General features: G+C 41.5%; 1 protein-coding gene across 1 annotated transcript in view; it reads left to right on the top strand.

The window, feature by feature from the left end:
• Positions 1–12,095, top strand: part of LOC126251382 (venom carboxylesterase-6-like) — a 147,783-nt gene that overhangs the window by 21,994 nt on the left and 113,694 nt on the right. Inside the window, exon 2 of the mRNA XM_049951769.1 lies at positions 196–330. Coding sequence (XP_049807726.1) covers positions 196–330 — 135 coding nt within the window. The remainder of the gene's footprint in view (positions 1–195; positions 331–12,095) is intronic.

Here is a 12,095-nt window from a genome sequence, read left to right on the forward strand (position 1 = left end):
ATTATTTGATTATGGTTGACGATAGATACCTGTAGCAGACTCGACACAAAATTGAAGGCGATGGTGCACAGGTACAGAGAACATAATACTCAAGTATCTGTTTTCAGATATAAAAAGTATATCGTTGAGGAATGTTGATAATGCTGTTAGTAAATCACCTAAATAAGTTTTAGTAAATACGTAATTCCTCTACAGGCTGAGGACATACTGGTGACTGTGGACGAGGGTACGTTGCTGGGAACCACAAAAACCAGTCTCTACAACACAACGTACACGGCCTTCCTTGGAATCCCGTATGCTGAGCCGGCGCTTGGAGCGCTGCGTTTCACGGTGAGTTTACTACCAACAGACATTGATAAGTAACAACCTGACGTTCACTGGCACTGTGTCTAGTTGACTAGCCGTTACAGCTTAGTTGACGGAGAAGGTATCCACGAGGTACGTATTGTACGAATCAGTGAGGAATGAAGGAAGATTATGTCTCAATCCACCCGCGAGAACTAGCAAGACACCTCTTGAATTCGAGGTGACAGTATGCCATTGATACTTATGTCATTCGATGCCGGACATATTCCCTAGCACACAACCACAATATTGGCTGCTGGTGGCACAGGGGTGGGGCTAGAGATATCCTACGATGAGCACAGCACGAGGCTGTGAAGTGTAGTTGCTTAGTCCGCCAGTACCTCACAATACTGCTACTGTGCTAGCAGTGTTGATTCAAATCAGAGCAATGTCATCCTCAGAAAAGGAAACTTAGTATTCTACCTACAACAACAGCTGCTGAAGATGACAATTTGTCAGACAGTAACCCATGGTATTCAGCAGAGTTAGAAAGAAATGGAATGTGAAATACTAGCGTCCCTGCAAGATGAGTTAGTAGAATAGTTGGTGTACTATCTGCTCCATTGTGAGGGCAATGTACAGTCTTAGACATAAAAACTGACTGCCGTCCGGCCGCCACAGAGACTAAGTCCGAGTCATTAACTTATTGTTGCTGTTGTGGTGTTCAGTCCTGAGACTGGTTTGATGCAGCTCTCCATGCGACTCTATCCTGTGGAAGCTTCTTCATCTCCCAGTACCTACTGCAGCCTACATCCTTCTGAATCTGCGTAGTGTATTCATCTCTAGGTCTCCTTCTGCGATTTTTACACTCCACACTACCCTCCAATACTAAATTGGTGATCCCTCGATGTATCAGAACATGTCCTACCAACCGATCCCTTCTTCTAGTCAAGTTGTGCCACAAACTCCTCTTCTCCCCAATTCTGTTCAATACCTCCTCATTAGTTATGTGATCTACCCATCTAATCTTCAGGATTCTTCTGTAGCACCACATGTAGAAAGCTTCTATTCTCTTTTCTAAACTATTTATCGTCCATGTTTCACTTCCATACATGGCTACACTCCATACAAATACTTTCAGGAACGACCCTGACACTTAAATCTATACTCGATGTTAACAAATTTCTCTTCTTCAGAAACGATTTCCTTGCCATTGCCAGTCTACATTTTATATCCTCTCTACTTCGACCATCATCAGTTATTTTGCTCCTCAAATAGAAAAACTCCTTTACTACTTTAAGTGTCTCATTTCCTATTCTAATTCCCTCAGCATCACCCGACTTAATTCGACTACATTCCATTATCCTCGTTTTGCTTTTGTTGATGTTCATCTTATATCCTCCTTTCAAGACACTGTCCATTCCGTTCAACTGCTCTTCCAAGTCCTTTGCTGTCTCTGACAGAATTACAATGTCATCGGCGAACCTCAAAGTTTTTATTTCTTCTCCATGGATTTTAATACCTATTTCGAACTTTTCTTTTGTTTCCTTTATTGCTTGCTCAATATACAGATTGAATAACATCGGGGATAGGCTACCACCCTGTCTCACTCCCTTCCCAACCACTGATTCCCTTTCATACCCCTCGACTCTTATAACTGCCATCTGGTTTCTGTAGAAATTGTAAATAGCCTTTCGCTCCCTGTATTTTACCCCTGCCACCTTCAGAATTTGAAAGAGAATTCCACTCAACGTTGTCAAAAGCTTTAAGTCTACAAATGCTAGAAACGTAGGTTTGCCTTTCCTTAATCTTTCTTCTAAGATAAGTTGTAGGGTCAGTATTGCCTCACGTGCTCCAACATTTCTACGGAATCCAAACTGATCTTCCCCGAGGTCGGCTCCTATCAGTTTTTCCATTCGTCTGTAAAGAATTCGCGTCAGTATTTTGCACCTGTGACTTATTAAACTGATAGTTCGGTAATTTCCCATCTGTCAACACCTGCTTTCTTTGGTATTGGAATTATTATATTCTTCTTGAAGTCTGTGGGTATTTCGCCTGTCTCATACATCTTGATCACCAGATGGTAGAGTTTTGTCAGGACTGGCTCTCCCAAGGGCCAGTTAAGGTGGCCAATAAAACCGACCGCCCCTGACAACTCTATGTCTGGCCATCTATCCAATCTGGCAACACTGTAAGATGCGGAGGTGTCTACTTCCAAGATGTTGTCGGATTGTATGAGCCCGTGGTCTAGTGGTATTTGTCGTCCATTCTAAGGTTATAGTCGCCTGTTCGCGTCCAAATGGTTGTTTTTTTTTTTTTATTATTATTTTGTACCACATTTCGGCCCTCGTCTAAATTAATGAGTCTGATTGAACATCGAAGATAGTTCGCTTTACATTCTACCCACCGGCAATAACAAGTACCTCCAGAAACAGTTCTGCAGCATAGTTCAGCATAGTTTGTGGCTGCGTTGCGATCAGAACAGCTTACGCTCGAGCGTTTCCTCTCGCTGCAGCGGCTACCGGCCCCCGGCCAGACGCCACCCGCCGCCTGAAATCCTGCGCCACCCAGGTGAACGCGGCGCGACGCTGTCAGTGTATGTATCAACTGTTATTTTCGAATTTGAAGTTCTAGTTATCATCTTGCAGTTAAGCATTGGATTTTGCATTCTTGAAAATCATGAACTACGGTTAAGCGCTGTAAAATTGAGTCGCAAGTGGAAAAAGGTGTAACATCTGCAAGACAATATTTACTTTTGGTATCACAGAGGGGTGAATGCAGAGGAGGCAGCTAGAAAGATTTGAACTGTGTGTGGAGCGAGTGCTTTTGGGAAAAATACGCCAGAAAAATATATTCTTGTTTCAACAAAGATCGTCCTGGCATGAATGATTTTCTACATTAAGGAAGTCTAGACTACTGATATATGTGATGAATTACCATTTAACCATCATGCAACATTTGCGTTCAACAGGCAAAGTTCAGAATTCTGGTGTAGGAGTACTGCATGCTCATCAGGTCGCTCACTCAGCATTCATATGCAGTACTGTTACTGGTGACGAGTTATGATTCCTTTATCGTTAACTTCCCAAGAAGAAATGAAAGGCTGAGCCCCACCAAAAGACGTAAAGTCGAGCAAAGAGTAGTGTGAACATAATATTTTACATCTGATAGCTCCAAAAATGTGTTTTGCGCTACGAATGCTGCCCCAAGGGTGTGTGTATCACATCTGGAATTTGTTGCCGACACCTGAGACGCCTTTCGGTCGCAGTGTAAAAAAATCGAACGGCAAAACTACATCACGTGTGCTACTGCATGATAACGCACTCTGTTAATACAGAAACAAAACTATCCAGGAGACTGATAGGAAAGTCATCTCTTAGGCACTTGTATTGATAGGGAAGTCCTCTCTCAAGCACTTGTCCCTCTCATCATATACTCGTAAAATGTTACCTTTCCCACTCTTGATCGATCAACCGTCAAGGCAGTTCATTTCTAGACGAAAATGTTCTTCAAACTACACTGGTTTAATGACATCGTAAGTTTCTAAGGGGGTAGAATTTGTAAACTGTTGTTGTTGTTGTTGTGGTGTTCAGTCCCGAGACTGGTTTGATGCAGCTCTCCATGCTACTCTATCCCGTGCAAGTTTCTTCATCTCCCAGTACCTACTGCAACCTACATCCTTCTGAATCTGCGTAGTGTTTTGATCTCTTTGTCTCCCTCTACGATTTTTACCCTCCACGCTTGCATCCAATGCTAAATTTGTGATCCCTTGATGCCTCAAAGCATGTCCTACCAACCGATCCCTTCTTCTAGTCAAGTTGTGCCACAAACTTCTCTTCTCCACAATCCTATTCAATACCTCCTCATTAGTTACGTGATCTACCCACCTTATCTTCAGCATTCTTCTGTAGCACCACATTTCGAAAGCTTCTATTCTCTTATTGTCCAAACTGGTTATCGTCCATGTTTCACTTCCATACATGGCTACACTCCATACAAATACTTTCAGAAACGACTTCCTGACACTTAGATCTATACTCGATGTTAACAAATTTCTCTTCTTCAGAAACGATTTCCTTGCCATTGCCAGTCTACATTTTATATCCTCTCTACTTCGACCATCATCAGTTATTTTACTCCCTAAATAGCAAAACTCCTTTACTACTTTAAGTGTCTCATTTCCTAATCTAATCCCCTCAGCATCACCCCATTTAATTTGACTACATTCCATTATACTCGTTTTGCTTTTGTTGATGTTCATCTTATATCCTCCTTTCAAGACACTGTCCATTCCGTTCAACTGCTCTTCCAAGTCCTTTGCTGTCTCTGACAGAATTACAATGTCATCGGCGAACCTCAAAGTTTTTACTTCTTCTCCATGAATTTTAATACCTACTCCGAATTTTTCTTTTGTTTCCTTTACTGCTTGCTCAATATACAGATTGAATAACATCGGGGAGAGGCTACAACCCTGTCTCACTCCTTTCCCAACCACTGCTTCCCTTTCATGCCCCTCGACTCTTATAACTGCCATCTGGTTTCTGTAGAAATTGTAAATAGCCTTTCGCTCCCTGTATTTTACCCCTGCCACCTTCAGAATTTGAAAGAGAGTATTCCCGTTAACGTTGTCAAAAGCTTTCTCTAAGTCTACAAATGCTAGAAACGTAGGTTTGCCTTTCCTTAATCTTTCTTCTAAGATAAGTCGTAAGGTTAGTATTGCCTCACGTGTTCCAACATTTCTACGGAATCCAAACTGATCTACCCCGAGGTCCGCTTCTACCAGTTTTTCCATTCGTCTGTAAAGAATTCGCGTTAGTATTTTGCAGCTGTGACTTATTAAACTGATAGTTCGGTAATTTTCACATCTGTCAACACCTGCTTTCTTTGGTATTGGGATTATTATATTCTTCTTGAAGTCTGTGGGTATTTCGCCTGTCTTATACATCTTGCTCACCAGATGGTAGAGTTTTGTCATGACTGGCTCTCCCAAGACCATCAGAAGTTCTAATGGAATGTTGTCTACTCCCGGGGCCTTGTTTCGACTCAGGTCTTTCAGTGCTCTGTCAAACTCTTCACGCAGTATCTTATCTCCCATTTTATCTTCATCTGCATCCTTTTCTATTTCCATAATATTGTCCTCAAGTACATCGCCCTTGTATAAACCCTCTATATACTCCTTCCACCTTTCCCCTTCTTTGCTTAGAACTGGGTTGCCATCTGAGCTATTAATATTCATATAAGTGGTTTTCTTCTCTCCAAAGGTCTCTTTAATTTTCCTGTATGCAGTATCTATCTTACCCCTAGTGAGACAAGCCTCTACATCCTTACATTTGTCCTCTAGCCATCCCTGCTTAGCCATTTTGCACTTTTTGTCGATCTCATTTTTGAGACGTTTGTATTCCCTTTTGCCTGCTTCATTTACTGCATTTTTATATTTTCTCCTTTCATCAATTAAATTCAATATTTCTTGTGTTACCCAAGGATTTCTATTAGCCCTCGTCTTTTTACCTACTTGATCCTCTGCTGCCTTCACTACTTCATCCCTCAGAGCTACCCATTCTTCTTCTACTGTATTTCTTTCCCCCATTTGTGACAATCGTTCCCTTATGCTCTCTCTGAAACTCTCTACAACCTCTGGTTCTTTCAGTTTATCCAGGTCCCATCTCCCTAAATTCCCACCTTTTTGCAGTTTCTTCAGTTTCAATCTGCAGTTCATAACCAATAGATTGTGGTCAGAATCCACATCTGCCCCTCGAAATGTCTTACAATTTAAAACCTGGTTCCTAAATCTCTGTCTTACCATTATATAATCTATCTGATACCTAATAGTATCTCCAGGATTCTTCCAGGTATACAACCTTCTTTTATGATTCTTGAACCAAGTGTTAGCTATGATTAAGTTATGCTCTGTGCAAAATTCTACAAGGCAGGTTCCTCTTTCATTTCTTCCCCCCAATCCATATTCACCTACTATGTTTCCATCTCTCCCTTTTCTTACTGACGAATTCCAGTCACCCATGACTATTAAATTTTCGTCTCACTTCACTACCTTAATAATTTATTTTATCTCGTCATACATTTCATCAATTTCTTCATCATCTGCAGAGCTAGTTGGCATATAAACTTGTACTACTGTAGTAGGCATGGGCTTTGTGTCTATCTTGGCCACAATAATGCGTTCACTATGCTATTTGTAGTAGCTAACCCGCACTCCTATTTTTTTATTCATTATTAAACCTACTCCTGCATTACCCCTATTTGATTTTTTAATCACCTGACCAAAAGTCTTGTTCCTCCTGCCACCGAACTTCACTAAATCCCACTATATCTAACTTTAACCTATCCATTTCCCTTTTTAAATTTTCTAACCTACCTGCCCGATTAAGGGATCTGACATTCCACGCTCCGATCCGTAGAATGCCAGTTTTCTTTCTCCTGATAACGACGTCCTCTTGAGTAGTCCCCGCCCGGAGATCCGAATGGGGGACTATTTTACCTCCGGAATATTTTACCCAAGAGGACGCCATCATCATTTAATCATACAGTAAACCTGCATGTCCTCGGGAAAAATTACGGCTGTAGTTTCCCCTTGCTTTCAGCCGTTCGCAGTACCAGCACAGCAAGGGCGTTTTGGTTAATGTTACAAGGCCAGATCAGTCAATCATCCAGACTGTTGCCCCTGCAACTACTGAAAAGGCTGCTGCCTCTCTTCAGGAACCACATGTTTGTCTGGCCTCTCAACAGATACCCCTCCGTTGTGGTTGCACCTACGGTACGGCCATCTGTATCGCTGAAGCACGCAAGCCTCCCCACCAACGGCAAGGTCCATGGTTCATGGGGGAAGATTTGTAAACTAGCTTAGCATTATCAGATTGTTTTAGGTATCGTGAAAGAAAATTATGCTGCTGTTTAATTTCTCTTTGATGATTACTGTTGCGGTCAGTAAACTAATGGAATACCCAATTGAGATATTCACTGTATTAATACAAATTAAATTCAGCTTCCTACAGAAACATCACGACGACAGTCTATCTTAATAAAGCATTAAGTGTCTGTAAGACGATGGCGCCCATTTCAACACGAATTAGTAGGATATTACCGACTTTTGGCTTTGAAAAGGTCTGTATCTACTTCATTTCCTGTATCATTCGCAAGTATTATGAAAATGTGGCAGTTCTTAGATAAAATTATGTATTCACAGCAGCATAAAATATATCTGCATGAAACAAAAGTGACATTATGAATTTTTCAGTACCATAGGTTTTCGCTCTGACACTAAGGGGTATTAAAAGTAGCAAGACGAATTTTGCTCGAGCGTTGTCTTACGATTCCCTTATTGAGTTTGTATTTGCTTGCTTGTAGCTCTGCTACAAAAGAATCTAGCTCTCAGCGAGTCTCGAAAGGCGAACAAAGGCAGTGTGCGTCGGACGGAGAAGCACGTTACCTAGGAGTTAGCGAATAGGTGTGGTGTATTTGACTTACTTATTGGCCCAGTAAGCGCTATGTCAGATAAATCGCACCATAAGAGACGAGAGTAGTTGAATTTCCGGTGTGGAACGACTTTCGTTGACTCAAAAGCCTTAACTGACATCCTTATGCCACATCTCAAGGGAAAATCACTCCCACTATTCAATTGAAACGACACGATAATATCAAGTGATTGTAGCAGGATAGTTCTGTGCCGTCTAGGAAGTAACTCGTCAGTCACAGAGTTGCCAAACTTATTCTGCGCTGTTGCCAAGTTTCATTTATACTGCCAGGAAGGATACCAGCTTATGTGTTCTGTGAGTGACCTCGGAAGTGACTATAGCTTCGTCTCAAAGTTGCGGGTGGCAAAGGCCACAATATCCTCATTATATCTCAATGAGACTTATTCGCATTTCTGTAACTAGCTTTAGGGGTTAGAGTGTAATTACTTGTAATACATCGATGCACTGAGTGCAAACTAAGTATCATAAATTAATAACTGCGACAATTATTTGTGTTTTACTGTCTCAATCGGACCGAAACATTGAAAGCATATTCACCAGACGCAATTCACAATTTTGGAGCTTCTCCAGTGGTTGCGTTGGCAACTTATCTTTGCTATACAATATTGTTATTGAGATCACTGTCATTGGCACATCTGCCAGAAGACAGGCATGGCCTGGCTTCTTGTTGTCAGCTTTTCTGGCGGATATTCTGCCTTTGTTCGAAACGTGAAGACTTAAGGCGAATTCGAATATTCCATATGGCGAAAATCTGATGAGTCTATTCTTCCAGCTCTAAAATTCAAAAAACAGTTACAATAAGCGACAGAAAAGCGCCTGTGAACCAACAGTTAATAATGCAGTCATAATTAGTAGTATCTGACAAATTTAATCTGCCATATGAAAATTGTGAAAAACTACTTTTTTCATCTGCACGGCACCGCAGTATGAACTCAAGGGTATCATAGGATTCTTATACTTAATTTCGTTGTGATCGTTTTCAATGACAGTAGGGGAGGAGCAAAACCATCTGACTTGAACCATTTTTTCCCGCGGGATTTGAATCTTTGGCTACAGTTGCAGGAGCACGTCCAGTGAGGTATCAAGTATGTGAGCATTCACTCGTTGTTGTAGTATAGGCTAGGGCAGAAAGAAGCAGGTTTCCGACAAAGTAAACGATGAGAGACACTATCGTTGTCACTTATTAAACAGAAATTGTCCAGAAAATTACAATTATATCTAGTGAAATGCGTAGGTTGATGCAGCTCCAGTCCGGCACTATCATTGAGTTGCCAAGCGTTTAAGATATTAATGTGTGTATGTGTGTGTGTGTGTGTGTGTGTGTGTGTGTGGGTGGGTGGCCGGCCGGGTTGGCCGAGTGGTTCTAGGCGCTACAGTCTGGAACCACGTGACCGTTACGGTCGCAGGTTCGAATCCTGCCTCGGGCATGGATGTGTGTGATGTCCTTAGGTTAGTTATGTTTAAGTAGTTCTATGTTCTAGGGGACTGATGAGCTCAGAAGTTAAGTCCCATAGTGCTCAGAGCTATTTGAACCATTTGGTGTGTGTTTGTGTGTGTGTGTGTGTGTGTCTGTGTCTGTTCTTTCGGATGTTTCCGAAAGAACAGACACTACGAATCGAAATAGACAGCATTGTTAATCAATTAAATATCGAAGGACAGATGTCCAGGCTGTCATGGGCGTTAAAATAGAGCAACGGCGTCAGATGAAAATTTGTGCCTGACCAGGTTCGAACCCGGATCCGTAGTGTCTTTTCTTTCGGACATGTCCGATAGAACAGACACCACACATATATCCGTATTCAGGATGTTTCAGGAGGAACAGTAGATATTTTAGCAGGTGGTAGTACCGACGAATTGCATTAAAAAATCCCATATAATTGCGTACACTTTTTTTGAGTACAGAGATACAGCTGTTAGTATGTAACCCTACCAAACTCAAACCAAAAGCAAATGAGGACGTTCAAAGTTGATTTTCAAAAATTCCCCTACCAACTTCAATGCACATTTGACTTCTCTTGATAACACCACGCGTAGCTCTTATGAGGTCGTCTTTGCATTCTTTTATGAGGGCTGCACTATTCATAATCCGACCGATCAAATCGGCTCTTGGGTTCACTTTTTGTAGACTTCGCCTTTAACCATCCCCGCGGATAAAAATCCAAAGAGATAAGGTTCGGGGCCCTTGGTGGCCAAGAAAAGAGCCCATATCTACTGGTCCATACTCCGGGAAATGTTAGGTTTGGACAATGTGTCACCTGAAGACTAGAATGTCCAGGGGCCCCGCCATGATGGAGGAACATACGCATTCTTGTAGTCAAAGGAAGCTCTTCCAATAGCGCTGGAAGCTCATTTTCAAGGAAGTGTAGACAACTGGGTCCTGTAAGGAGCAACATACGAAACGAAAATGCGTTTATCCCAGCTATATGCACTCACTAAAAATTGGACACATGTTATATGGCATTTTTTCTGCAATTTGTCTATACTACCATCTCCTACAATATTTACTATTCCTCTTGAAACATCCTGTAAAATTATTCAGGCCTCGATGGGTTTTCAGTGCTAGACGCACATCATAGTCCGAACCCTCGTGGGAATACAGTGTGGCCACGAGAGAGTGGAATAATGGACAGAGGGGGCGGGGGGGGGGGGGTACCGTATCATGTCGCAAAAGTATTACAGATACCACAGGTCACCGCACATAAAATAGAAGTTGCAATGTGTTAGTATGTGTGGAACCAAAATATCTTCAAAGTATCCTTCCACGCGGCGACTTTGCAGAGGCAAAACGGATAACTTGGAATTAAAGACGTTAAGTCTAAATGTGACGCACTGTTTCTAACTAGTGCTTTGCAACTAATACATGCCACTAAGACAGGCATCACGAAATTTCTGTTTCTCTCTTTAGATCCTGGGAATAGGAACGCTCCTGTCAATGTAGCACATATAGATGCCAGCCTAGTTACGTCAAACAGTACTATGTCGATTGGAGCTATGTAAGACTTCCACCAGTACAAACCAACACTAGAGCCGTCTATGATTACATTACCAGACATCGTCTTCACAACCCAGTTCAGGTAAATTAACCTACTAAAACTGGATGAACGTCAGGAAAAATATCAACAGTAAAATTCAATCAGAGTCAGTGTCGTATGGTGCGACGTTGTAAACGAAACCATACCCACAGCGGAAAATCAAATTGAGACCATCTCCATACTGCGACACATGTCAGCTTGTAGAAACTGTAGCGCACATGTTCTTATGTGAAAACAGAATCAGAATTTGGAACTGGACTAGGAAGAAATTAGCACTTATCAACAGAACCGCAGGAAGTCATATACCGATAACTGAAGCTTTACAACTCAACTGGAAACGTTACCTGTCCGCAAAGAATAATAGTTATTCGTGATATCTGGGGAGGATTGTGTTTTACGTGTTAACAAACAAAACTTCGAACTTAGAAGAGTACATCTTTGATATTGCAGAAGAACATTTTAAGTTGAAGAAGAATAACAAATATAAGGAATGGTTTCAAAACTTTTTATCTATTGCTTTATGTGGGCTACAAAGAGGTGGACAGTTTTATTGATTACAAGCAGAATACTATTTTTTCACCTTTTTTTATTCCTGAAATCTTCTTTTATGTTGGTTCTAAAATCAGAACTGTTCTAATTTGGCAAAACCCCTCCGGTTCCGAAATTTCTTTCACTTGTTGCGAAATATATGGCTTTCTTACAGACCTTATTTGCATCCAGTGCATAATAACTTAAATTGTGAATATGTTTCTGAATGAATGTTTGTTATGTATTTTTCCGTCACCCTTTTGCCTGAATTATGTTCTACAAGGAACGCACGCCATTGGAAGCAGCAATTTGTAATTTATTTTACCTTAATTACTACTTCAATTTTGTTCTACAATTTAAGGCATATATGGGAACAAACATGGAATGCATGGGAATAATGCAGCTACTCAGTGACGGGTATGGGGGAGGCACTGAGGCCAGGCCCCTGCCCTCTTTTTTGCCTCCGCCTACCTGGTGCTGAAAGTCTTCTCAAACTTTTTTTTAAAAAAAAAAGAAAATAGTGGAGTGGTCAGCACGTCTACCTAGTAAACAGGAGGTCCTGGTTCGAAGCCCGGTCGGTCAAAAATTTTCATCTGCCGTCATTGCTGTATTTCAACGCGCTGTAACAGTGTGGACGTCGGTCCTTCGATATTTAAGATGCAATTGTTTTTTGAGGCAATAGGGATGATTTGTGAACATTTGTTTTGCCATCAATATAACGGTACTTCAAGGACATCCAACCCTTTGTGACGGCGCTAAC

The sequence above is a fragment of the Schistocerca nitens genome, chromosome 4, assembly GCF_023898315.1.
Source record: "Schistocerca nitens isolate TAMUIC-IGC-003100 chromosome 4, iqSchNite1.1, whole genome shotgun sequence".
NCBI classification, from domain to species: Eukaryota; Metazoa; Arthropoda; class Insecta; order Orthoptera; family Acrididae; genus Schistocerca; species Schistocerca nitens.